This window comes from Anomaloglossus baeobatrachus, chromosome 5 (genome assembly GCF_048569485.1).
Source record: "Anomaloglossus baeobatrachus isolate aAnoBae1 chromosome 5, aAnoBae1.hap1, whole genome shotgun sequence".
Taxonomy (NCBI): Eukaryota; Metazoa; Chordata; class Amphibia; order Anura; family Aromobatidae; genus Anomaloglossus; species Anomaloglossus baeobatrachus.
Genome location: NC_134357.1, coordinates 225760323 through 225785729, shown reverse-complemented (window position 1 = coordinate 225785729; position 25407 = coordinate 225760323). Strand labels below are relative to the sequence as shown.

Genomic DNA, 25407 nt, shown 5'->3' with positions numbered 1-25407 from the left:
GCTTGTCACGCTGCAGCGCAGGCAGACACTGACACACAGCAGTGCGTGCAGCCGCGGGGATGACGGGCGCTGCTGTCAGGAGGTTAGATGAGATCATTACCTGCTGTGACGATCTCCTGACGTCACCGGTGTCACTGCCGTCTATGCCCACGGCCCGAGACTTTCGCTAGCGGTGACGTCACGGGCTCTCGCGATACTGCTGAGAACGCGGCGGGCATAGAAGGCAGTGACAGCGCTGATGGCAGGACTGCAGGAGATCACAGCAGGTAATGATCTCATCTAAGCTCCTGATGGCAGCGCTCGTCATCCCCTGCAGTGACCTGGGCTGACCTATTGATGTTAGCTCATGTCACTGCATTACTCTCCCAGCCAATGGGGAACCTTCTGTTCTTCACTTACTGGGACAGTGACTATGGTATGGATCGTCGTGGGACCCCCCCCTTATTGGATTACGCCGGACCCGGATTTGATTGTTCTTGTCAATAAATTGGTGAAAGAGGGAATGTGGGGAGTGTTTTTTCAAATAAAACTCAAATAAAACTTTTTTTGTTGTCTATATGTTATTTCTTACTGACTGGATTGATGATGTCAGGTATCTGATAGAAGTGTGACATCACGAACCCCAGGGCTTGATGCCAGGTGACATTATACATCTGGCATCAACCCCATATATTACCCCGTTTGCCACCGCACCAGGGTAACGGGATGAGTTGGGGCGAAGCGCCAGGAGCCACTTCTGGGGCGGCTGCGGCCTGCTATTTTTAGGCTGGGGAGTGTCCAATAACAGTGGACCTCCCTAGTCTGAGAATATCAGACCCCAGCTGTCCGCTTTACCTTGGCTGGTGATCCAATTTGGGGGGGACCCTACGTTTTTTGTTTTAAATTATTTAATGTAAAATAACAGCGTGGGGTGCCCTCTGTTTTGGATTACCAGCCAAGGTGAAGCTGCCAGCTGTGGTCTGCAGGCTGCAGCAGTCTGCTTTACCCTAGCTGGCTACAAAAGATGGGGGGACCTCACGTCGTCTTTTTTTTTTTATTTTTTTTAATTATTTTTTGGCTAAATACAAGGCTAGGCACCCTTTAGTGCCACATGAAAGTCACTAAAGGGTGCCAGCTTAGAATATGCAGGGGGTGGAACATTATATAGGTCTTTCTCATCTATCTATTCATCTATCCATCTTTCCCTCTATCCATGATCTGTCTCTCGATTATCTATCTACTATCTATATTATTTATTGCAGTTAAGCATAAAAAAAAACGCAGGGACCAGCTTGCGGAAAAACCGCGGCAAAAACACATGCGTTTTTCCCGCGGTTTTGGTGCGTTTTTTACCGCAGGTGCGTTAATCTTCAACTCCCAGAAGTTTCTCAAGAAATTTTCTTGAGAAAAATCACTTTTCTAGTGTGCGCACAGCCTTAGAGATTTTAGTTGCTAACACTGGGGATCCGGCTCCTGTCTGTCACTGCAGGGAGCTGGATCTTTGTGTCGGATCGTTCGCGACCGACACATCACTACTGCAGGATTCACTCTAAATAAGAGTAAGTGGTAATCCAGCACCCGTAGTCCAGTCTTCAGTGAAAATTAAGACATATTTTATTCACAAAACATGTTAAAAACATACATGTTTAAAATTAGAACAGCCTTGCGTGTTTAAGGTCATAGAGATCCTTACTCATAGGTTGTACATATACAAATAAAAGCTCAATATATACAATGCTGAAGACAGGAAATGAACAGATGGAACACATTGATTAGGATACACAAAGCAAAATTAACCCGTTCTAGAACAAACATGAACGTGATGAGATACAAAACGTAGGCATGAATACGATTAATTATCATTATAAATATCAAAATTATCATGTAACCACCATAATGGTGGACTCACTTTTATAAACAAGACATAATAGAATCTAAAAAGCTTTATCTTAGCTGTTATCAAAATGGGGGGGAAGGGGGAGGTTTGCACAGTTTTTAAAATTATTTAATTTATTGCAAGATAAAGACCCGCCCACTGGCTGTGATTGGTTGCAGGCAGACATGTCCCCCACGCTGAGTGACAGCAGTCACACTGCTCCGGTGGCAGTGGAAGCAGTGAATATGAGATGGAATAATGAGCGGCCGGCATTTTCAAAAGTGGGAGAAGCCACCGGAGCATTGTGACAGCTGCCCGGTGATGGGTAAGTATGAAGCGCTTGCTCCTATCCCTTTGCGCCCGATTCTGGTCCCCATAGATTTTATATGGGGAGCAGTATCTGGCCAAATACCAGCCCTCTGAACGTATGTTGCTGTTTTCTATGTGTCTGTGTATTATATACAGTGCTGGCCAAAAGTATTGGCACCCCTGCAATTCTGTCAGATAATACTCAGTTTCTTCCTGAAATAGATTGCAATCACAAATTCTTTTGGTATTATCTTCATTTATTTTGCTTGCAATGAAAAAAACACAAAAGAGAATGAAACAAAAATCAAATCATTGATCATTTCACACAAAACTCCAACAATGGGCCAGACAAAAGTATTGGCACCCTTAGGCTAATACTTGGTTGCACAACCTTTAGCCAAAATAACTGCAAATAACCGCTTCCGGTAACCATCAATGAGTTTCTTACAATGCTCTGCAGGAATTTTAGACCATTCTTCTTTGGCAAACTGCTCCAGGTCCCTGAGATTTGAAGGGGGCCTTCTCCAAACTGCCATTTTGATCTCTCCACAGGTGTTCTATGGGATTCAGGTCTGGACTCATTGCTGGCCACTTTAGTAGTCTCCAGTGCTTTCTCTCAAACCATTTTCTAGTGCTTTTTGAAGTGTGTTTTGGGTCATTGTCCTGCTGGAAGACCCATGACCTCTGAGGGAGACCCAGCCTTCTCACACTGGGCCCTACATTATGCTGCAAAATTTGTTGGTAGTCTTCAGACTTCATAATGCCATGCACACGGTCAAGCAGTCCAGTGCTAGAGGCAGCAAAGCAACCCCAAAACATTAGGGAACCTCCGCCATGTTTGACTGTAGGGACCGTGTTCTTTTCTTTGAATGCCTCTTTTTTTTTTTTTTTTTTTCCCTTTAAACTCTGTTGATGGCTTTTCCCAAAAAGCTATACTTTTGTCTCATCTGACCAGAGAACATTCTTCCAAAATGTTTTAGGCTTTCTCAGGTAAGTTTTGGCAAACTCCAGCCTGGCTTTTTTATGTCTCGGGGTAAGAAGTGGGGTCTTCCTGGTTATCCTACCATATAGTCCCTTTTCATTCAGATGCTGATGGATAATACGGGTTGACACTATTGTACCCTCGGACTGCAGGGCAGCTTTAACTTGTTTGGATGTTAGTTGAGGTTCTTTATCCACCATCCGCACAATCTTGCGTTGAAATCTCTTATCAATTTTTCTTTTCCTTCCACATCTAGGGAGGTTAGCCACTGTGTCATGGGCTTTAAACTTCTTGATGACACTGCACACCGTAGACACAGGAACTTTCAGGTCTTTGAAGATGAACTTGTAGCCTTGAGATTGCTCATGCTTCCTCACAATTTGGATTCTCAAGTCCTCAGAGAGTTCTTTGGTCTTCTTTCTTTTCTCCATGCTCAATGTGGTACACACAAGGACACAGGACAGAGGTTGAGTCAATTTTAATACATGTCAACTGGCTGCAAGTGTGATTTAGTTATTGCCAACACCTGTTAGGTGCCACAGGTAAGTTACAGGTGCTGTTAATTACACAAATTAGAGAAGCATCACATGATTTTTCAAACAGTGCCAATACTTTTGTCCACCCCCTTTTTTATGTTTGGTGTGGAATTATATCCAGTTTGGCTTTTTGACATATTTCATTTTTTTTTTTACATTGAAGACAAATTAAGTGAAGATAATACCAAAGAATTTGTGATTGCAATCATTTTCAGGAAGAAACTGAGTATTCTCTGACAGAATTGCAGGGGTGCCAATACTTTTGGCCAGCACTGTATGTATGTGTCTGTGTGTGTGATGTGTGTATTTTCTGTCGTCTTCCTCTACTAGTGACATCACTTCCTTGCAAAACGCAAGGTAGTGACGAACATTTGTTCCCGAAAAATGCGACATATCGCGGGATAACGCAATGAAATGCACATATTTTGCTACCTGCGTTATTCTTTGCGGTATTTCATGATTACATTACAGTCAATGGGGTAAAATTACCGCAGGTACCTGCGGAAAAGAAGTGACATGCAATTCTTTTTCTCAAGAAATTCTGCAGAAAGCCGCAGTGTGCGCACAGCTATTTTTTTTTTCCCATAGGTTTTGCTAGGGAATGTCTGCAGAAAGGTTTACAACCATTTTTAGCAGAAATTTCTTCTGCAAAACCGCGGGTAAAACCAGTGTGTGAACAAGGCCTTGGCGTCCGTCTTCTGTGTCACTCAAATATATTTGCCGAGATTAGTATTTTATAGGTGAATGGCAAAAAATTCTGTCAGTTTTGATGTTAATGAGCCAAATAAGTTTCATGCTTTTGTTATGCTTTAATAATATAAATTAAATTTTGTTGTAATGCAAAAATTTCACAATGGGCATAAATTGTGCTTAACAGGCATATTCCTTTCATAAATCTTTACCACATTGCTTTGTCATCTCATTGCTAATCGTGTCTGTCACAGGAAAGGTCTCTCAGTGCTGGGGGTTCACTGGATCTTGGGGATGCTGAAGACCGACAAGTCTAATTCCACATCTGTTGCATGTGTATGTATTGCACGTTTTGTATTCAATCCATCTGGTATTTCATCTGCATGTTTATTACACATTTATGAGGTCATAATATTTAATGTTTTCAGTGTGAGACAAAAATCATTTTTTTTTTACCTCAAAACATGCCTTATCATGGCTCATTCAGATGTCCGCTTTTCTCGTGCGAGTGCTGTTTATATTTTTCATGAATAACCCTTCATGATTTGTGGGGGTTTTGTTTTTTATGTGAAAAAAAGAAGAAAAAATGCCAGCTTACCAAGTAGATTCAATGAATAGGCTGCTATTCTATATTGATGCTCAGCAACGGATAAATGGCAGCTCTTGCCAACAATTGATATAGAAGGATGGATCCAGCGAGCCAGATTTGTGATGAATAAAAAATCTTTCTTTGTCGCTCCATTGGGAGACCCAGACAATTGGGTGTATAGGCTATGCCTCCGGAGGCCGCACAAAGTATTACACTAAAAGTGTAAAGCCCCTCCCCTTCAGCCTATACACCCCCCGTGCTCCCACGGGCTCCTCAGTTTTTTTGCTTTGTGCGAAGGAGGCAGTCATGCACGCACAGCTCCACAGATTAGTCAGCAGCAGCTGCTGACTATGTCGGATGGAAGAAAAGTGGGCCCATATAGGGCCCCCAGCATGCTCCCTTCTCACCCCACTCTGGTCGGCGGTGTTGTTAAGGTTGAGGTATCCATTGCGGGTACGGAGGCTGGAGCCCACATGCGGTTTTCCTTCCCCATCCCCCTTAGGGCTCTGGGTGAAGTGGGATCCTAATCGGTCTCCAGGCACTGAGGCCGTGCTCCATCCACAGCTCCCGAGGACTCTGCTGGATAGGAGCCGAGTATCGTTCAGGGACATGGCCCTGCTACTTGGAGGTACTCTGTGTCCCAGTGGGGACCGCGCACAGCAACACTCCAGCATTGCTGGGTGTGCTAGTGCACCGGGGACCGCGGCGCTGACCGGGTTAAATGTGCCATTACACACTGCAGCGTCGCTCAGTGTGTTTGTGTATGGGGACTACCGCGCTGACCGCCGCTGCCATGGTTAACACTGCGGCGCGGCTGGGACTTGTAGTGCGCCGGGGACTTCCACGCCGGCCGCGCTTATACGGCGGCCGCGCTTATTACTCGAGTCCGGCTTTTGCGGCCTAGTCTCTTTTCCTCCCACCCCCAGCCCTGACAGGCAGGGGAAGGGCGAGACGCTGTACAGGACGAGCAGCAATGAGGGCTGGAGCATGCTTTGCATACTCCACCCCCCTCACTGTGCACAGTGGGGCACCAGTTCCCACACTTTCTGGGTCACGCCCACGGCTCCCTCCTCTCCTCAGGACGCCGGCAGCCATTCCTGTCAGCTCCTCTGACCCTGCAGAGGGGGACAAATTCTGGGAGACCCAGGCAGGGATTCTGGTGGCCTCACAACCGCTTTAAGCGGGTGGTAAGCAGCACCTGTGGTGCTAGCCCCATTGTGCAGAAGTGTAATTATAAATTATATGTTTATGGTATATACTTTACACTGTATGGTGCACAGTTGATTTCTGGCTATATACCCTATTGTGTTGCTCAGGGAAGACAATAGCATGGCGCCCACAAAAGGCAGGGGTGCCAAAACACAGGCTTACTATGCTGCCTGCGCCGCATGTACGACACCGCTACCGGCAGGTTCCACTGACCCTCATTGTGTGCACTGCTCGGCCCCTGCGGAACTTACTCAGCCGGAGCCTCTGCTAAGGGGGGCCCAGGGGGAACCACCTGCTGACACTGTCCAGGTGACGGGGACGGAGTTTGCAGTCTTTACGGATAAACTCTCTGAGACTATGGCTAAGATACTAGAAGCCTTGCAGTCCAGACCGGTATCTCAGCACAGGGACACTGTTGAATCATTGCTCCCTGACCCCCCTCAGTTGGACCAACAATGTCCCCCCGGGGTGTCTCATAGATCCCAAGCTGAGGGCTCTGACACAGACCCCAGCCCCAGACCGACTAAGCGAGCTCGCTGGGAAATTCCCTCGACATCATCATATTGTTCAGGGTCTCAGCGGGGGGAATCTCTGGTTGATGAAGCGGAGACAGCTGATCAGGATTCTGATCCTGAGGCCGCTCTCAATCTTGATACTCCTGACGGGGACGCCATAGTGAACGATCTTATTGCGTCCATCAATCAAATGTTGGATATTTCTCCCTCAGCTCCTCCGGTGGAGGAGTCAGCTTCTCAGCAGGAGAAATTCCGTTTCAGGTTTCCCAAGCGTACACAGAGTATGTTTCTGGACCACTCTGATTTCAGAGAGGCAGTCCAGAATCACCATGCTTGTCCAGATAAGCGTTTTTCTAAGCGCCTTAAGGATACACGTTATCCCTTTCCCCCTGACGTGGTCAAAGGTTGGACTCAGTGTCCCAAGGTGGATCCTCCAATCTCCAGACTGGCGGCTAGATCCATACTTGCAGTGGAAGATGGGGCTTCACTCAAAGATGCCACTGACAGGCAGATGGAGCTCTGGTTGAAATCCATCTATGAAGCTATCGGCGCTTCTTTTGCCCCAGCATTCGCAGCCGTATGGGCGCTACAAGCTATCTCAGCAGGTCAAGCGCAAATTGACGCAGCCACACGCACGTCCGCGCCGCAGGTGGTGTCCATAACCTCTCAGACGTCGGCATTTGCGTCTTACGCTATTAATGCTGTCCTGGACTCTGCGAGCCGTACGGCGGTTGCATCCGCCAATTCGGTGGTACTCCGCAGGGCCTTGTGGCTACGGGAATGGAAGGCAGATTCTGCTTCCAAAAAGCGCTTAACCAGTTTGCCAATTTCTGGCGACCGATTGTTTGGCGAGCGTTTGGATGAAATCATCAAACAATCCAAGGGAAAGGATACATCCTTACCCCAGCCCAAACTGAACATACCCCAACAGAGGAGGGGGCAGTCGAGGTTTCGGTCCTTTCGGGGCGCGGGCAGGTCCCAATTCTCCTCGTCCAAAAGGCCTCAGAAAGATCAAAGGAACTCTGATTCATGGCGGTCTAAGTCACGTCCTAAAAAGACCACCGGAGGTGCCGCTACCAAAGCGGCTTCCTCATGTCTTTCGGCCTCCTCAATCCGCATCCTCGGTCGGTGGCAGGCTCTCCCGCTTTTGCGACACCTGGCTGCCACGGGTAAAAGACCGTTGGGTGAGAGACATTCTGTCTCACGGTTACAAGATAGAGTTCACCTCTCGTCCCCCGACTCGATTCTTCAGGTCATCCCCGCCTCCCGAGCGAGCCGAGGCTCTTCTGCAGGCGCTGGGCACTCTGAAGGCAGAAGGAGTGGTGGTCCCTGTTCCTCTTCAGCAACAGGGTCACGGTTTTTACTCCAACCTGTTTGTGGTCCCAAAGAAGGACTGGTCTTTCCGTCCTGTCCTGGACCTGAAACTGCTCAACAAACACGTAAAGACCAGGCGGTTCCGGATGGAATCCCTCCGCTCCGTCATCGCCTCAATGTCCCAAGGAGATTTCCTTGCATCGATCGATATCAAAGATGCTTATCTCCACGTACCGATTGCTCCAGAGCACCAGCGCTTCTTGCGCTTCGCCATAGGAGACGAACACCTGCAGTTCGTGGCACTGCCGTTCGGCCTGGCAACAGCCCCACGGGTTTTCACCAAGGTTATGGCTACTGTAGTAGCGGTCCTCCACTCTCAGGGTCACTCGTTGATCCCTTACTTGGACGATCTGCTGATCAAGGCACCCTCTCAAGAGGCATGCCAACACAGCCTCGACGCTACTCTGGAGACTCTGGTGGATCATCAATTTTCCAAAGTCAAATCTGACACCGGCCCAATCGCTGACATATCTTGGCATGGAGTTTCATACCCTCTCAGCGATAGTGAAGCTTCCGCTGATCAAGCAGCGTTCACTACAGAAAGGGGTGCAATCTCTCCTTCAAGGTCAGGCACACCCCTTGAGGCGCCTCATGCACTTCCTGGGGAAGATGGTGGCAGCAATGGAGGCATTCCCTTTCGCGCAGTTTCACCTGCGTCCTCTTCAATGGGACATCCTACGCAAATGGGACAGGAAGCCGACGTCCCTCGACAGGAACGTCTCCCTCTCTCAGGCGACCAAAGCTTCCCTTCGGTGGTGGCTTCTTCCCACTTCATTATCGAAGGGGAAATCCTTCCTACCCCCATCCTGGGCGGTGGTCACGACGGACGCGAGTCTGTCAGGGTGGGGAGCTGTTTTTCTCCACCACAGGGCTCAGGGTACGTGGACCCAGCAAGAGTCCTCACTTCAGATCAATGTTCTGGAAATACGGGCAGTGTATCTTGCCCTGAAAGCGTTCCAGCAGTGGCTGGAAGGCAAGCAGATCCGAATTCAGTCGGACAATTCCACAGCGGTGGCATACATCAACCACCAAGGCGGCACACGCAGTCGGCAAGCCTTCCAGGAAGTCCGGCGGATTTTGATGTGGGTGGAAGCCACGGCCTCCACCATCTCTGCAGTTCACATCCCAGGCGTGGAAAACTGGGAAGCAGATTATCTGTCGCCAGGGCATGGACGCAGGGGAATGGTCCCTTCACCCGGACGTGTTTCAGGAGATCTGTTGCCGCTGGGGGGTGCCGGACGTCGACCTCATGGCGTCCCGGCACAACAACAAGGTACCGACGTTCATGGCACGGTCTCAAGATCCCAGAGCTATGGCGGCAGACGCCTTAGTTCAGGATTGGTCGCAGTTTCAGCTCCCTTATGTGTTTCCTCCGCTGGCGCTGTTGCCCAGAGTGTTACGCAAGATCAGGGCCGACTGCCGCCGCGTCATCCTCGTCGCTCCAGACTGGCCGAGGAGGTCGTGGTACCCGGATCTGTGGCATCTCACGGTCGGCCAACCGTGGGCACTACCAGACCGACCAGACTTGCTGTTTCAAGGGCCGTTTTTCCATCTGAATTCTGCGGCCCTCAACCTGACTGTGTGGCCATTGAGTCCTGGATCCTAGCGTCTTCAGGATTATCTCAAGAGGTCATTGCCACTATGAGGCAGGCTAGGAAACCAACGTCCGCCAAGATCTACCACAGGACGTGGAAAATTTTCCTGTCGTGGTGCTCTGCTCAGGGTTTTTCTCCCTGGCCTTTTACCTTGCCCACTTTTCTGTCCTTCCTTCAATCTGGACTGGAAAAGGGTTTGTCACTCGGCTCCCTTAAGGGACAAGTCTCAGCGCTCTCTGTGTTTTTCCAGAAGCGCCTAGCCAGACTTCCACAGGTACGCACGTTCCTGCAGGGGGTTTGTCACATCGTTCCTCCTTACAAGCGGCCGTTAGAACCCTGGGATCTGAACAGGGTGCTGATGGTTCTTCAGAAACCACCATTCGAGCCAATGAGGGATATTTCTCTCTCACGCCTTTCGCAGAAAGTGGTTTTCCTAGTAGCAGTCACTTCTCTTCGGAGAGTGTCTGAGCTAGCAGCGTTGTCGTGCAAAGCCCCTTTCCTGGTGTTTCACCAGGACAAGGTGGTTCTGCGTCCGGTTCCGGAATTTCTCCCTAAGGTGGTATCCCCCTTTCATCTCAATCAGGATATCTCCTTACCCTCTTTTTGTCCTCATCCAGTTCACCAATGTGAAAAGGATTTGCACTTGTTAGATCTGGTGAGAGCACTCAGACTCTACATTTCTCGTACGGCGCCCCTGCGCCGCTCGGATGCACTCTTTGTCCTTGTCGCTGGCCAGCGTAAAGGGTCACAGGCTTCCAAATCAACCTTGGCTCGGTGGATCAAGGAGCCAATTCTCGAAGCTTACCGTTCTGCTGGGCTTCCGGTTCCCTCAGGGCTGAAGGCCCATTCTACCAGAGCCGTCGGCGCGTCCTGGGCTTTGAGGCACCAGGCTACGGCTCAGCAGGTGTGTCAGGCGGCTACCTGGTCGAGCCTGCACACTTTCGCGAAACACTATCAGGTGCATACCTATGCTTCGGCGGATGCCAGCCTAGGTAGACTAGTCCTTCAGGCGGCGGTTGCCCACCTGTAGGAAGGGGGCGTTTTACGGCTCTATTACGAGGTATTATTTTACCCACCCAGGGACTGCTTTTGGACGTCCCAATTGTCTGGGTCTCCCAATGGAGCGACAAAGAAGAAGGGAATTTTGTTTACTTACCGTAAATTCCTTTTCTTCTAGCTCCAATTGGGAGACCCAGCACCCGCCCCTGTTTTTTTGTGTACACATGTTGTTCATGTTGAATGGTTTCAGTTCTCCGATATTCCTTCGGATTGAATTTACTTTAAACCAGTTTATAATTTTTTTCCTCTTTCTTGCTTTTGCACCAAAACTGAGGAGCCCGTGGGAGCACGGGGGGTGTATAGGCAGAAGGGGAGGGGCTTTACACTTTTAGTGTAATACTTTGTGCGGCCTCCGGAGGCATAGCCTATACACCCAATTGTCTGGGTCTCCCAATTGGAGCTAGAAGAAAAGGAATTTACGGTAAGTAAACAAAATTCCCTTCTTTTTTATGTTTTGTGTCCCCCCCTCCCTCCCCGTTTCCCATTTGACCAAGTGATCGACAAAAGCATACGCTTGTCTGATATTGATCCACACGTCGGCTCAAATTCGCCTTTGTCTCCGTGTGCGATTTTGTTTTACAGAAGAAGCTTTAGACACATTCATCATTTTATTTGTTTTTAAATCTGAGAAAAACTGACACACTAACCATTCAAGTGCTGAAGACACTCGTACCGGTCTTTGATCCAAGAAAAATCACTATCATGTGAAGGAGCCCTGAGAGAATCAGAAATAACGTAATCATAATTGGAAAAAAACTATAATGGGCGCAATAAGAGTGGGTTTTTCCTCAGAATAATGTAAACCTATACAAAATGAGTTTTGAGACAAAGAAGAGATATATAAAAACCGTTTATTTAAAATTACTAAAAACAAGATGTGTAAAAGAGGTCATTTAAAACATATCCAAAAAAAGTTGTGCACAAAAAATACACATATTCAAATATACGCAAATTGCAATAAAGAAAATAAGTACACAAAAGTGTTTGTAAAATATGTATTGGACTGCACAAAGGTGCCAAATGAGAACACATCAAAACAAAGCTGAATAGATAATGTGCAATACTAGCAATATCTACAAGATGGTAGTGTACGTTCAAATGAAGGTGCAGAATGCATGGATTTATGGGTATAAGTAAAAAGCCCAGTTGCAAATGGAAGAATATGTGAGCACAGAAAAGTTATGTATCACCCTGAGCAATAGAGGTACTTCACAATGTTGGTGACATATAAAGGTGAACAAAAAAAGTAAAAGGATATTGTAGACCAACTCTGAAGGAGCACATGCAAAAAAGACATCCATGGGAAGGGTGTAGAATGAAGTGCCGAAAAGAGAATCCACACACCCAGGAAGAAGCATTAGTGTGAAACGCGTGTCAGGGTGCCAATTGATCCAGGTTGTCCTTTTCATTCTCTTTTGCAACTGGGCTTTATACTTATATAGATCCAGATTTCCATGCGTTTTACACCTTCTTTTGAACGTACACTGTCACCTTACGGATATTGTTAGTATTGCAAATCACTGGGGAACGCAATTTTTTAGGAGTTAGGTCAGACAACTGTTCTTAATTAATTTTTGGATGCTGAATCCAGAAATGATCTCAGTTTTTCTCTAACACGTCAAGTTTTTGAACTATAGGATTTTTGTCTTCTCAAAAATGTCAACTACTGTACCTAAAAAGTGTTGGGTTTTTTTGTTTTTTTTTTAATAGCACAAATATGAACAAAAAATGAAATATGTAAAAAATAGGCATGACGAATGTTTAACACTATCATGTTTTTTACAAAGGATAGATATAGATATATAGATATAGATAGATATAGATATAGAGATATATATATATATATATATATATATATATATATAGATAGATAGATAGATAGAGATATATATATATATATATATATATATATATATATATATAGATATATGCAAGTATTTAAGGTAAAAATGTACATTTATAGCTTTTTCTGGAGAGTTTAACTTGAGGACAATCACGTTTGATGCTCCAGCAATAGTCAGCCATCATATGTACATCCCATCTACCCTGGTAACTGTCTTCCATAACCTTCAAATCTTGGTGAAACCTTGCTCATCACTAACAGCACCAAGATTTTCCGGAAAGTTTGCAAGATGGCAATGCAGAAAATGTAGTTTAATACTCCTGTTGCAACCAAGCGCTTTGTAGCTCTCCAATAGTTTCTGAACAATTTCTTTGTAATTACTTGCTCATGTATTTCCAAGAAAGTTCTTGACGACATCTTTGAATGATAACCAAGCATTCTTCTCAAGATCTGACATAGTCCCGGTGAAATGTTCATCTTTGATGAGCTGTCGAATTTGTGGACCATCAAACACACCAGCCTTGATTTTTTTTCAATGGACAGTCCAGGAAGTGCCAACATGATGTACTTAAAACAGTCGCCGTCAGTTGGCAATGCTTTTACAAATTGCTTCATGAGACCTAGTTTTATGTGCAGAGGTGGGAATAGTATATTCTTCCTGTCAACAAGTGGCTGATGTAGAATGTTAGGATCTCCAGGTTTAAGACCAGATCTTGGAGGCTAATTCGACTCAACCCAATGCTTTTCTCGAGCTCTGCTATCCCACATACAGAGAAAGCAGGGATACTTTGTGTACCCACGTTGCTGACCAAGAAGGAAGCAAACCATTTTAAGGTCAACACAGATGATCCAATTGTGTCATATTTCAATAACTCAATAACTCTTTACATCTCCATGTTCTTCACGAAGAGAGACAGAATGCCCAATAGGGACTGCACCAGATAAATTGCCATTGTGTAGAAGGACACACTTAAGACTCCGCTTTGAGCTATCAATAAACAGTCGCCATTCATTTGGATTGTACATTGAAAGCCCTAATTCTTGTAGTAAACCAGGAATATGGCAAAACACAAAACCGCTGTCACACCGAAAGTACTGCAAAAATGTACTTTCTCTAGTACGAAAGTATGATACCTTCGCTCCTTGTTCAAGTAACTGTTTCTCATTCAGCCTTGATGCTAGTAATTCTGAAGCTTTTTTTGATTAAGCCCAATTCACGTGCTAAATCATTTAACTCGTGCTGATCAAATCCCTTACGAACTGAATCCTTGTGAATTTCAAATTCTGCATCATTGCTGTCACTGTGTTCGTCAACATCACTCAGAACTTCTAGAGATGGTAGCTGTTCAAGAACTGGCACTGGAATTTCAGCTGAATGAGGCATTGGTCTGATAGCTGACGGTAGATTTGGATATTCTATTTTACTTTTATTTTTCCTGTTAAATCCTGATGTTTTTACTAAACAGAAGTAACAGTCTGTAGAATGACTTTTTTGGCTCTCTCCACACCATGGGGATACCAAATGCCAACTTTTCACGTGTTCCTTTGGTCCACATCCGTAAACTCTCGACACACTGCTTGCACACTGTGAGGGGCCCATGGCTTATCTTGATCACCGAGTTTTACTTTAAAATATGCAAAATATGCTTGATTGACAAATGCACTGATGTTTGCCCTTTGAACTGGAATGGTGAAAACACCACAAATATAGCAGAAGGAGTCAGGGTTGTTTAGGCATTTACGACGAGAGGAAGAAGGAGCAGACATGATCTGAAACAAAGGAAATATGTACATAAGTAAATAAAACACTGAGATGGAAAGTTACAAGCTTTGAAAACTAACAAAGAAAAAAATCATAAAAGTTATATAAATTACAACTAAGCGCCCAATGTAAAGAGAAAAGCTATCACAAATCCTATTTATTCCTACTATGATACATTTTGTGTGTAAAGATATTGATAATTATGACGTATTGGGAGCTGCACACACCTTTCACCACACTGTCTCAGTTGTGACTACTCTTACAAGTTGCCACGTAGCTCTATATGAGTCGAATTGTACCCAGATAACAAGTCTTATTACAGAAATCAGTGCAATTGTGCTTCTATGGCAGGTAAGTTGAGGAGGAAAAACTTGACGTGATAGAAAAAAACTGACTATATTTTTGGAATCCGCATGCCAATTTTAGTATAAATCAGCTCAAAAACCTAACTCAACAGAAAATTTTTTTTCAAATTGTTCCCCAGTGTTATCGATCCAGCCTTGTTCTCATTCATTGATTTTTCTTTTTTCTCATTTGGCATCTTTGTGCGGGCCCCATACATAGTTTACATACACACACATTTTTGTGTACCCATTTTCTTTGTTACAATTTGCATATATTTGTGTATGTGTATTTATTTTTTGTGCACAACCTTTTTTAGATCTGCTTTGAGTTACTACTTTTATATATCTTGCTTTAATAATTTTGAATAAAATCTGATTTGTCATTTAATCATAATTGGCCCTACCTTAGAGAAGCAAAAATAACTTATACTGGTAGGACCAATTATGATTAACTATGACAAGTATTATCCCACATTGTAAATGGCAAAATTAAAACACTGACCAATTGATTTTTTTTAATTTTTTTTTATGAATAGCAATCTTGTTTGCCAAATGGAGCCAAAGAAAAACCAGTCTTGATTTTTTTTCTTTTTTTTTTCCTTTTCTTCGAAAAAGGTATTTTGTGCAAAAGTTGCAAAACTTAAAGGGAACCTGTCGCCAGTTTTTTTTCACTATTAAACTAAAAGTATCACCTTCTGCAGCTCCTAGGCTTACAGCGCACACAGGGTTAACACTTTCACTACGGACTATCTTCTTATCCACATGTACACTGCTCACACAGTAGTACAGCTCCCCTGCGGCCATCTTTCTTGCTACATGTACAGCAGCTCTCAGCATTCACTCTGTTGGATACGCCCCCCCACAGCCATCTTCCTTGCCACATGTATGGTAGCTCACAGCGTTCACTCTGTACAACACCCCCCTCTGCAGACAAAGTTTTTCAATTGACGTTAAAATTGACACATTGTGTGTGTGTTTTTAAGGCTATTGATTGAATCCAGCCCACTCCATTGTTTCTCCAAGTAAAGATAGGCGTGCTGGTAGTAGTAGAGAGTTCAGAATGCTTTTTTCCAGCTGGATCTCGTCATATCCACACGTGGGGACACCTAGCCTTCTCCTCATAGCTATCCCTACCTACTGGCTATTTTATTCTATTTTCTTTTCTACCATTTTCACAATGCCTAATTCTAAGAAGGATAAATCCTCTTTAGCAGCCAGCGTTTCCTTCTATGCTTGCTCAGGCTATAATTTTAAATTTACATTGGCACAAGACACATCATTATGTTCCTCTTGTACTAATCATGTGGATTCTGGTGCCCAGGAGCCCCATGACAGGAGACAGATACAGAGTGAGCCCTGTATTCCAGAGTGGGCTTCAACTTTATCACAGACTGCAGCTGACCTAACCAAAGTGTCTCACTCCCTAGTTACGGTCATTCAAAAGCTGCCGCTACTTAACTTTGCCTCCGAAAACCTCATTCCCTCTCAAGGTGAATCTAGGTTATTGGACAAGCTATCCAAAATAGATAGATCGCGAACAGGTTCTAAAAAATAAACCCGTATCGCATCTCATTCTAGATCTCGCTCTAGATCTCTCTCACCTTCTCCATACACTGTCTCTGAGAGATCTACTACTACACTAGAGATGCGTACATTTCTAGAATCAGAATAAAGTCAGAATTCAGATTTGGACTCAGATTCAGATTTAGATAGTTCCTCAAAAATGACAGATATGGTAGACAATCTAGTTCAAGCTGTAAATCATACTTTGAACATTAAAGACACTAATATTCCTCAGGGAAAGCACCATATTTCTTTTAAGAAAAACAAAAAATCTCCAGCAGTTTTCTCTGATCATAAAGACTTCCAAGATCTAGTAGAAAAAGTATCGTCACAGCATGATAGAAAATTTAAAAAGAAACAGGGTACTATATCCCTTTTCAGCTGATGTTGTCAAAAAATGGACAAAGTCACCCTCAGTTGATCCACCAGTATCTCGTCTTTTCAGCTGGTACCATTCTACCATTATCAGATGTAGCCATTCTAAAGTATTATCATAAAAAAAAATTAGAATCCTTAACCAAATCGGCCTTTGAAGCAACAGGAACTGCTCTATGTCCAGCTTTTGCTTCAGCCTGGGTTTCTTAATCTATTTTTGTATGGTCTAAACACCTAAGTGAGGCCATTAATAATAGTACGCCTCCAGAAGAACTTACAAGCCTAGCTACCCAGATAACGAATGCAGAAAATTATCTACTTTCAGCTTCTTTAGATATTGCCAACTGTTCAGCAGCTGCAGCAGCCAATATGATAGCAATCCGCAGAATTCTTAATAACTTAAATCATGGAATGCAGATACCTCATCTAAAAAAGCCATCACAAGTTTGCCCCTTTCTCGGAGGTCGTCTATTCGGAGATCGTTTAGATCAAATAATTGCAGACGCCACAGGAGGAAAAAGTACCTTTCGTCCTCAAAAAAGATTAGATCCAAGACCAACGAATTCAACCACGCATGACAAACAACAAAAAGATCTCGATCTAGGCGGATGACTGTTTTTTGTTTTTATTTCAGGGCCATTTAGATTTCAGAGGTTGACGATTCATTGATCCAAGAAATTGTTGCCACGAGATACAAAATAGAATTAGATTCCATACCAAAACATCGATTCCTAGTATCCCGACAATCAAAAGCAAAAGCCTCGTACAGGGGATTTATGCAGCTTTTTCCAATCTACAAAGAACAGGCGTCATCGTCCCTGTACCTTTTTAGAAGAACGGTTTTCAGGTTTTTATTCCAACCTATTCGTAGTCCCAAAAAAAGATAGAGCCATGTGACCCATTCTAGATCTCAAACAACTCAACCAGTCAGTAAAACAACGCCGTTTCAAGATGGAGTCTCTTCGAGTAGTTATCTCATCTATGGAACCCAAGAAATACATGTGCTCAATAGATATTCAAGACGCATATCTACATATTCCAATCTATCAAGGACACCAAAGGTTTCTTCGGTTCGCAGTAGATCAAGCTCACTATCAGTTCACAGCGCTACCCTTCGGTCTGGCAACCGGTCACGGAGTCTTTACCAAAGTCATGGCAGCGACTATGGCCATTCTTCGTAAAAGAGGTCATAGTCCTTCCCTACCTAGACGTTTCTTCCAGTTCATTGGTTAGTGATTACAACAGATGCCAGTCTAACAAGATGGGAAGCAGTCTTTCAAAACCTTACAGTTCAAGGTTGTTGGAAAACTCACGAAACCTCTTTCGATTAACATATTAAAGATCCAAGCCATATATCTAGCTCTTCTTCACTGGCAGTTTCTTCTGTTAAACCGACGAATTCGCATTCAGCCGGACAATGCCACAACAGTTGCATACATAAATCACCAAGGGGGCACCAGGAGCCCGAAGGTAATGTCAGATGTGTGAAAAATATTGAGATGGGCAGAAAATAATGTTCCACGGATATCCGCGTGGACAACTCTGCTGCCGATTACCTCAGCAGAGAGGGCTTAGCATCCGGAGAATGGTCACTACACCCCAAAGTCTTTCACATATGTTAACGGTGGAACATGCCAGACGTAGATCTAATGGCATCCAAAAAGAACAACAAAATTCCTTCATCTCCAGAAGAAGGATCCTCCTAACAATTGTGTCAGACGGACTAGCAATATCGTGGGCACACTTCACTCTACCGTACCTGTTTGTTCCTCTGCCACTCATTCCCAGAATAGTAAAGAAGATCAAGGCAGAGAAAGTACCAGTGATTCTAATAACTCCAGACTGGCCAAACAGATCTTGGTACGCCAATGTAATAAACATGTTAGCAGACGCTCCGTTCAAACTTTCAGACCGTCAAGACTTACTAACACACGGTCCGATCTTCCACCACAATTCACTCTTCCTCAATTTAGTGGCATGGCTGTTGAAACCGCCATTTTTAAAAGAGTTGGGCTTATCTGATTCAGTTATTCAAACCATGATTAATGCTAGGAAACCATCCACATCAAAAATTTATCACTGGACAGGGAAGCCTTTTTTCAATGGTGTGAGTTGAACAATGTTTTTTTTTCCCCCACCATTCAAGCTGCCGAATGTCTTCGCTTTTCTATAGACTGCATTAGACCTTGGACTCAGTCTCCGTTCTCTCAAAGGACAAATTTCAGCTCTTTCATTTTTGTTCCAAAACAACACCGCCTCTATCTCTCAGGTACGAATCTTTTTACAGGGAGTGGCCCATGTTAAGCCTCCTTATCACCCAGTCGAACCATGGGATCTTAATCATGTTCTCAGTGTTCTATAAGACACACCTTTCGAGCCTATTCGGTCGTCAAAATTGCTTCACCTATTATGGAAAGTCACATTTTTAGCTATTACATCTATACGTAGAGTTTCCAAACTCGCTGCTCTCTCCTGTCGTCCACCGTACCTAATTATTCATCAAGATAGTATTGTGACCGGTGCCTTCCTTTCTTCCCAAAGTCATTTCTTCCTACCACCACTCTCCTGTGTCCCCTAATGAAGCGACAGAAAAATAAAGATTTTGTGTTCTCGCCGTAAATTCTTTTTCTCAGAGCCTTCATTGGGGGACACAGCTCCCACCCTCCTTCTTACCACACTGTCTATTATTACTACTGCTTTATCACCATCTGAATAGTTTCCTGCCGGTAGGTGGGTATATACTACTGAGGAGGAGTTAACTTTTTAGTGTTTTGCCTAGTGTCAACAGCATATACCCACAGTCTCCTGTGTCCCCCAATGAAGGCTCTGAGAAAAAGATTTTACGGTGAATACACAATCTTTATTTTCTGCTACTTTTCCTCCCTCTGGCCACATTCGCTGTCCTCCTTTACTGATTGACAAGGATGGCGGCGCTGCCGTCGTCATCCATTCTGCTCGGCTAAATCTCGTGCATGTGCAGTTAGCTCTACCATATCGCGGACCGAGCAGGAAACGCGCTGGTGAGGTATTTGCGCAGGCGCGAGATTATGGTCCGGTATGAGGATGAGGCTGGTGAGCTCATGCACAGCACATACCATAATCTTGCGCCTGCGCAAATACCGCACCGGCGCGCGAGGACTACTATGTTTCCTGCTCGGCAGAGCTAACTACACCTCTGCGAGATTTGGCCGAGCAGCTTGGATGATGACGGAGGCGCCATCCTTGTAAATCAAGAAAGGAGGACGGCGCACGGTGCCAGAAGGAGGAAAACTAGCATAAAATTATCACGCCCATCTGACTAGATAAGGTAATATGCATACCTGGCATTCAGATTTTATAAAGTTATTTCAGGGGTCTACAAGTCTGGTCAGGAACAAGGTGTACCTTCATAGAATGCAGCCCAGGAGCTGCAGAAGGTGATACTTTTAGTTTAATAGTGAACAAACTGGTGACAGGTTCCCTTTAAAAATATATAAAATTGTGATATAAAACACTAATTGTACAGGCTCTTGTCCTGCAAAAAAAAAACAAAACAGAAAACTGCTCACAGCTGTTCAGAGGAAAAATAGAACTTTATGGGTCTTGGAATATAGAAACCCATTTAATTTTTTTTTTTTTTTTTTAAGATCAAAATTGTTAGCTTTTTTTTTATTAATAAAAAAAAAAAAGCCATAGGTTCTTATCTAAGTAAACTGGTTTCCACACACAAATCCACATGTATCACAAATCTAAAATCTGAAAATGACAGCTGAAGTATAAACTGATCCTAGACAAGCGGCAAACAGTGACTTTACTCCCACATCTATATACTGTGTCTTCTAGAAGTGATTTGTCACCTTACAGATTAGAGTTGCTAATACGGTTCAGCTCCTGTAGGTCACGATTATTTTCGAACATGCAATACATTAAAATTCCACTTTGTGACTAAAATTCTATCCCACATTTAGTGAAGCTACACAATAATACAAACTGTTCCGGCATAACATGTGTTAGCCTGAACGCCCAGGTTAGTCACGCCGTCGCTGAAGCCAGTAAATGAATTTGGCAACTCTACCCAAGTTGTTGGCATGCACTGCTTAGAGCCACAGAGTTTACTGATTGGCTGCCGCTCTGTCAGTGTGATGACAGCAGACACTGAGAGCAGTTCCAAAGAACCAGGACGTTGAGAAAACTATTGAAAAAAAAACAAACAAACCCAAAACTAAACTGCAGCCAGAGTAGAGGGGTTTTCTGAAACTGGGAAACCTTCTTTATCCACTACATGTTCAGATTGCCTCAGATTTCATTGATCTTGATGCTGCATTATAATCGGGGAACTTCAGGATAAAATAGACCTATGTTGACCTCAGAATCATTAAAGGGAATTAGGAAATCTGTTATTGTTAAATGAGAATTTTGTTTCAAAGGTATTAAAAAAAAAAAAAAAACTATAGGGGTTTTTTTTTCCCTCTCTCATACGCTATCATCTTCATCATTCTTGGACATTCCGTAACATTTGAAAAAAATCCCTAAGTTGAAATAAAATCATCAAATATTTTAATAGATATGCATTAAAAAAAAGCAGACAAGAACCCTATACAAGTTTGGAATAAAATGTGTGTGTATAATGCAAGCAAATATGGACAAAGGCTACATGACCGTTAAGAAATCCCTATGTCCCTGAGATTGGAACTGCCTAATCCAGAAGTTTGTCATCCTAAAAGGCAACACCAGATTTGGCACCCCCTCTCCTCGTAATATGACCCTTAAGGCCCCTGTTAATGTGAATGTTACATTTATTTAGCAATTAACATGTGTACGGCACCACAAGGAACGATAATACAAGAAAGCTAAATCTCTGAAAAAGGTAGTACTAAATGATTGTTGCCCTCCAAAACATCCAGACATGAGTACATATTTATTGATGATAATATTGGTGGCTTAAAAAGCCCAGGCCACAATAAACATACTAAGCTGATCACTGATTCAATGAGTGTATACTATAGATCCGAGACAAATAGGGCCAGCTTGTAACTAGATAAATAATATTGCAATAAGACAATACAGTGCCCTATATTTCCACAGGGATAATAAATAGAGGCAAAGGTTGTTCTCTTTAGGAGATTTCAAAAACAAATGTCTTTTGACACATTTCCCCTTAGTTACAGCTCAGGAGTCTGGGAGCCAGAATAGACTGACATAGCAGTATCGGATATTATCTGGACCTATGTCCTGTGAGGTCAGGGATGGTTTAAATAAAGTTCCAATCCTCATCCTAATTGCAGAGTTCTATAGTCCCTGCAATACAGAGGGCAGTGTATGGCTCCTAAGGGGCTGTTGCGCATTCTCGCGATAGCCGATACTATAGGGCGGTATGTGATTACACATGATCTGCAGCGTCATAATGATGCTAATTGCATTACAGGTCACATGACCAGGATGTCCATAGTCACATTAGGATTGGAACAACTATTTAAACCAGTCCTGACATCACAGGGCATAGTAGCATCTGATATTAAGTTGACCTTTGTCGGTTCATTCTGGCTCCTGGCCTCTTGATGAACTGTAACTGGGTGGGGAACACATTGGCCATGATGTTTTGACATCTCCTAAAGGGAAGTCATTTTGTCTCTTTTATTAGCAATCTGGCAATAAAGGGTGTTACATAGGCTTATTGCAATATTATTTATGGCCTTATTCGTCTGAGATCCATTTTAAGCTTCCGCTATCATCAATTAATTTGTACTTTTATCTGGATTTTTTGGGAGGCGACTAAGTTGTCATTTTGTATTACCTTTTTTGAAGATTTATCTTTCTTGTGGTTTATTGTGATGCAGTACAGGTATGTTAATCCCTAAATAAATCTAACATTCGCATTAACAGGGACTTTAAGGGTCGGACTACAAGCAGTGGGGGCACCATATCTTGCATTGCCTTTTAGGGTACTGGGTTAGTTAGCTCCAAACTCAGGGCTGTGTAGGGATTTCTTAGCAGTGTTGCAGCCTTTGTCCGCCTGTTTGTTTAATATCACACAATTTGTACAGTCTTCTTGCCTATTTCAATTTGTTTTTAATGCATACCTGTTAAAATATTTGATTTTCATTTTTACTGAGGAATTTTTTTCCAATGTTAACTTTATTTTTATTTTATTTTTTTTTATTGTATATGACAAATATTAGAGGTGGTCCACTACAATGTATAGTGGCCACACTGATTTCCAAATACTTTTTGTTGCTAATTCTGCCTGTGGGCAGTGCTATCGCTGTCTGCTCAGTCCCCTTCACGTGACCCAGGCTGCAGCGGCCTCTGATATTGCTTCAAGTTTCAGAATTGGAAGTTGACCCGACATCACCGAGGCAGGACCCAGTCTCCCTGAGTGACTGAGTTGTGGGCAGAGTTTTATAGCACGTCACAGCCCAGCATTGTGTGCACTCTCCTTCACTGCTTTCCTTAAGAGAGCGCCGCAGGCACACGTAATGCTGGGCTTTTTAATTAACTTTGATATGAAAAAATTGGCAGATTTTTTTTTTCTAAAACTCCATGTAACTGAAAGAGCGGACACAGATTAGCTAGGGACCCCAATGTAAGAGAATACCGTGATGAGGTGTTGGGGCTCTGTTGTATTGATCAATTCAATAGCTAAATTTCTCTTTATTCTTAAAGTTCGTAGCAGTTATGCAAATACCATTGTCATATTTTTATTTTTACATATAGCTATTGTATTTTTCATGTCAGTATTCACACAGCAGTTTCTGCTTTACATTTATTCCCCTTGCACTGTCGCTGGTGTGCAGCCCTTCTCTTTATATAGTGAAGTTTTTTAGGGTTTTTGCACCCAGTTTAGACTTAGCATGGTGTTCCAAACGTTATTTCTTAATTGCCATGTAACACACAAACCTGATTTATAGTCCAAAATAGGTAATTTCCTGATTATACTTTCCCTTTAATGTGCTAACACTGGCAGCTTGGTTATTGGCATAACCATGTCACAAGAATGTTGGCAGACCCAGAACAGGAGGTGCATAGCTATTTCTTTTTTTTTTTTTTTTTTTTTTTTTATATAGTGAGTGAAAAATCATGTAAGAAGGGATTGCCCAAGTAGTGTACAACCACTTTATTGAAGGGGTTTTCCACAGGCAAACATAAATTTCACTGAAATCCTATCTTTTTGATGCTATAATCTAATCTACTTTCTAATATACTTGTATTAAGAATTCCCTACCATTTCCTAACTACATGAAATCTGGTCTTTTTTTTTTTTTCTATCTATATATGTATATATATGTATATTATTATATTTCCTGTCTGATGACAATTCATTTGGAGTCGGTAAAAGTGACGGCAGCCTCTGTCCCTTCGCTGAATGTAAGTGAAATAAAGAAGCTTGTTTCAGGGGCTGGTCTGTCCCTGCGATGTGCACTGTGCGATCTGACAGTGCCCGCTCTGTAATAACAGGGTGGCTGTAACAGGGTGGTGTCCACACTCTCAAACAAATCTGACAGGAGAGACAATAGCATAGAATTAGTGTAGTTCGGGAATTTTAATACAAGTATTTTAGAAAGTAGTTTAGATTATGGCATCAAATAAATGTAAAATGTATTTAAATCCTTTTTGCCTTTGGACCAACCCTTTAAAGGTCTATCTTAATGGTGCTTTTGTCTGACTTTATTTATTATTTTTTTGCAGGGTGGCACTCGTGGTTAAGTGATCTTTTTGGAGCAACTGGACCAAGAATGCTTCATCTATTCTCCCTCACTGCCTGTCTTCACTATTTTTAAATCTCCTTTCCTTGTCTCTCTGCTGCGTTCTGAAGATAATTTGTGAACTTTTGGTTACTAGGACAAGAAGCACAGGAGACGCGATAACACTGGAATATCGCAATATTAACAGGCTGTAAATACAGATATACTAACACATACTGTAAACTGTTCCTGCAACACTAACAATCTTTCAGGACAGATCATTGTGGTGCAATTGTTCTGGCACTATATAATTTTGGTTTTTATTTTGTTTATATTTTTCTGGGTGATCTGGTTACATCTTTGCTGCAATTAATTTTACTTATGACACTTTTTCTTTTTTTTTTTGTCCTCCTCTTGGAATCACCAGTGGCCTTTCTGTGGGGAATGTAGGCATAGGCTGAATAATGGACTACCCCCGACCCCAACCGATCTTGCTTCCTTTCCATTTCATAACAATCTGATGCCAAGGATTATGTTTTTTAATAAATAAAAATTTTTAAGACAATCTTATTAAATAAATTGTCTGACATTTTATTTGTAGATCTGCTTCAGCCTTGCTGCATAGACACTTTAGTATGTAACTTGGTTTCTATCAATTTCACCCTTGCTAATTTTTATAAGCATATCAAACTACTAACAAAACCTTAAAGTGAACCTGTCAGGTGCAATATGCACCCAGAACTACAAGCAGTTCTGGGTGCATAATACTAATCCCTGCCTAACTGTCCCAGCCTATAGTAGCATAGAAAAAGAGATCTTTAGAAAAAGTATTTGTAAAGATCCCATATGATATGCTAATGAGGCTAGCGACTAGTCACAAGGGCGTGGCTTCCCCTAGCTATTCGGCCATCTTAGCATGTTAGTACGCCCTGTAGGCGTGCTAACATGCTAATTAACACGCAGCGTCACAGGATGGTCTCGCTCACCTCTCAGCTGCCGTCGTGTCAGAGTCCTGATTTCGGCTCAGTGCGCATGATCCCGGACGTCCGGTCATGCGCACTACATGGGTTTGAAGCCAGAACTCGTACATCTGGCTTCATAGTGCACATGACCGCAGTTCCTGCTTAATAAAACATTAATTTTAAT

The 25407-nt window shown here is 43.2% G+C and overlaps 1 protein-coding gene across 1 annotated transcript in view; it reads left to right on the top strand.

Annotated features, from left to right (window-relative positions):
* Positions 1-24840, top strand: part of LOC142312711 (catenin delta-1-like) — a 239087-nt gene extending 214247 nt beyond the window's left edge. Inside the window, exons 18-19 of the mRNA XM_075351699.1 lie at positions 4627-4708; positions 24266-24840. Coding sequence (XP_075207814.1) covers positions 4627-4689 — 63 coding nt within the window. The 3' untranslated portion in view covers positions 4690-4708; positions 24266-24840. The remainder of the gene's footprint in view (positions 1-4626; positions 4709-24265) is intronic.
* Positions 24841-25407: the final 567 nt, after the last annotated feature.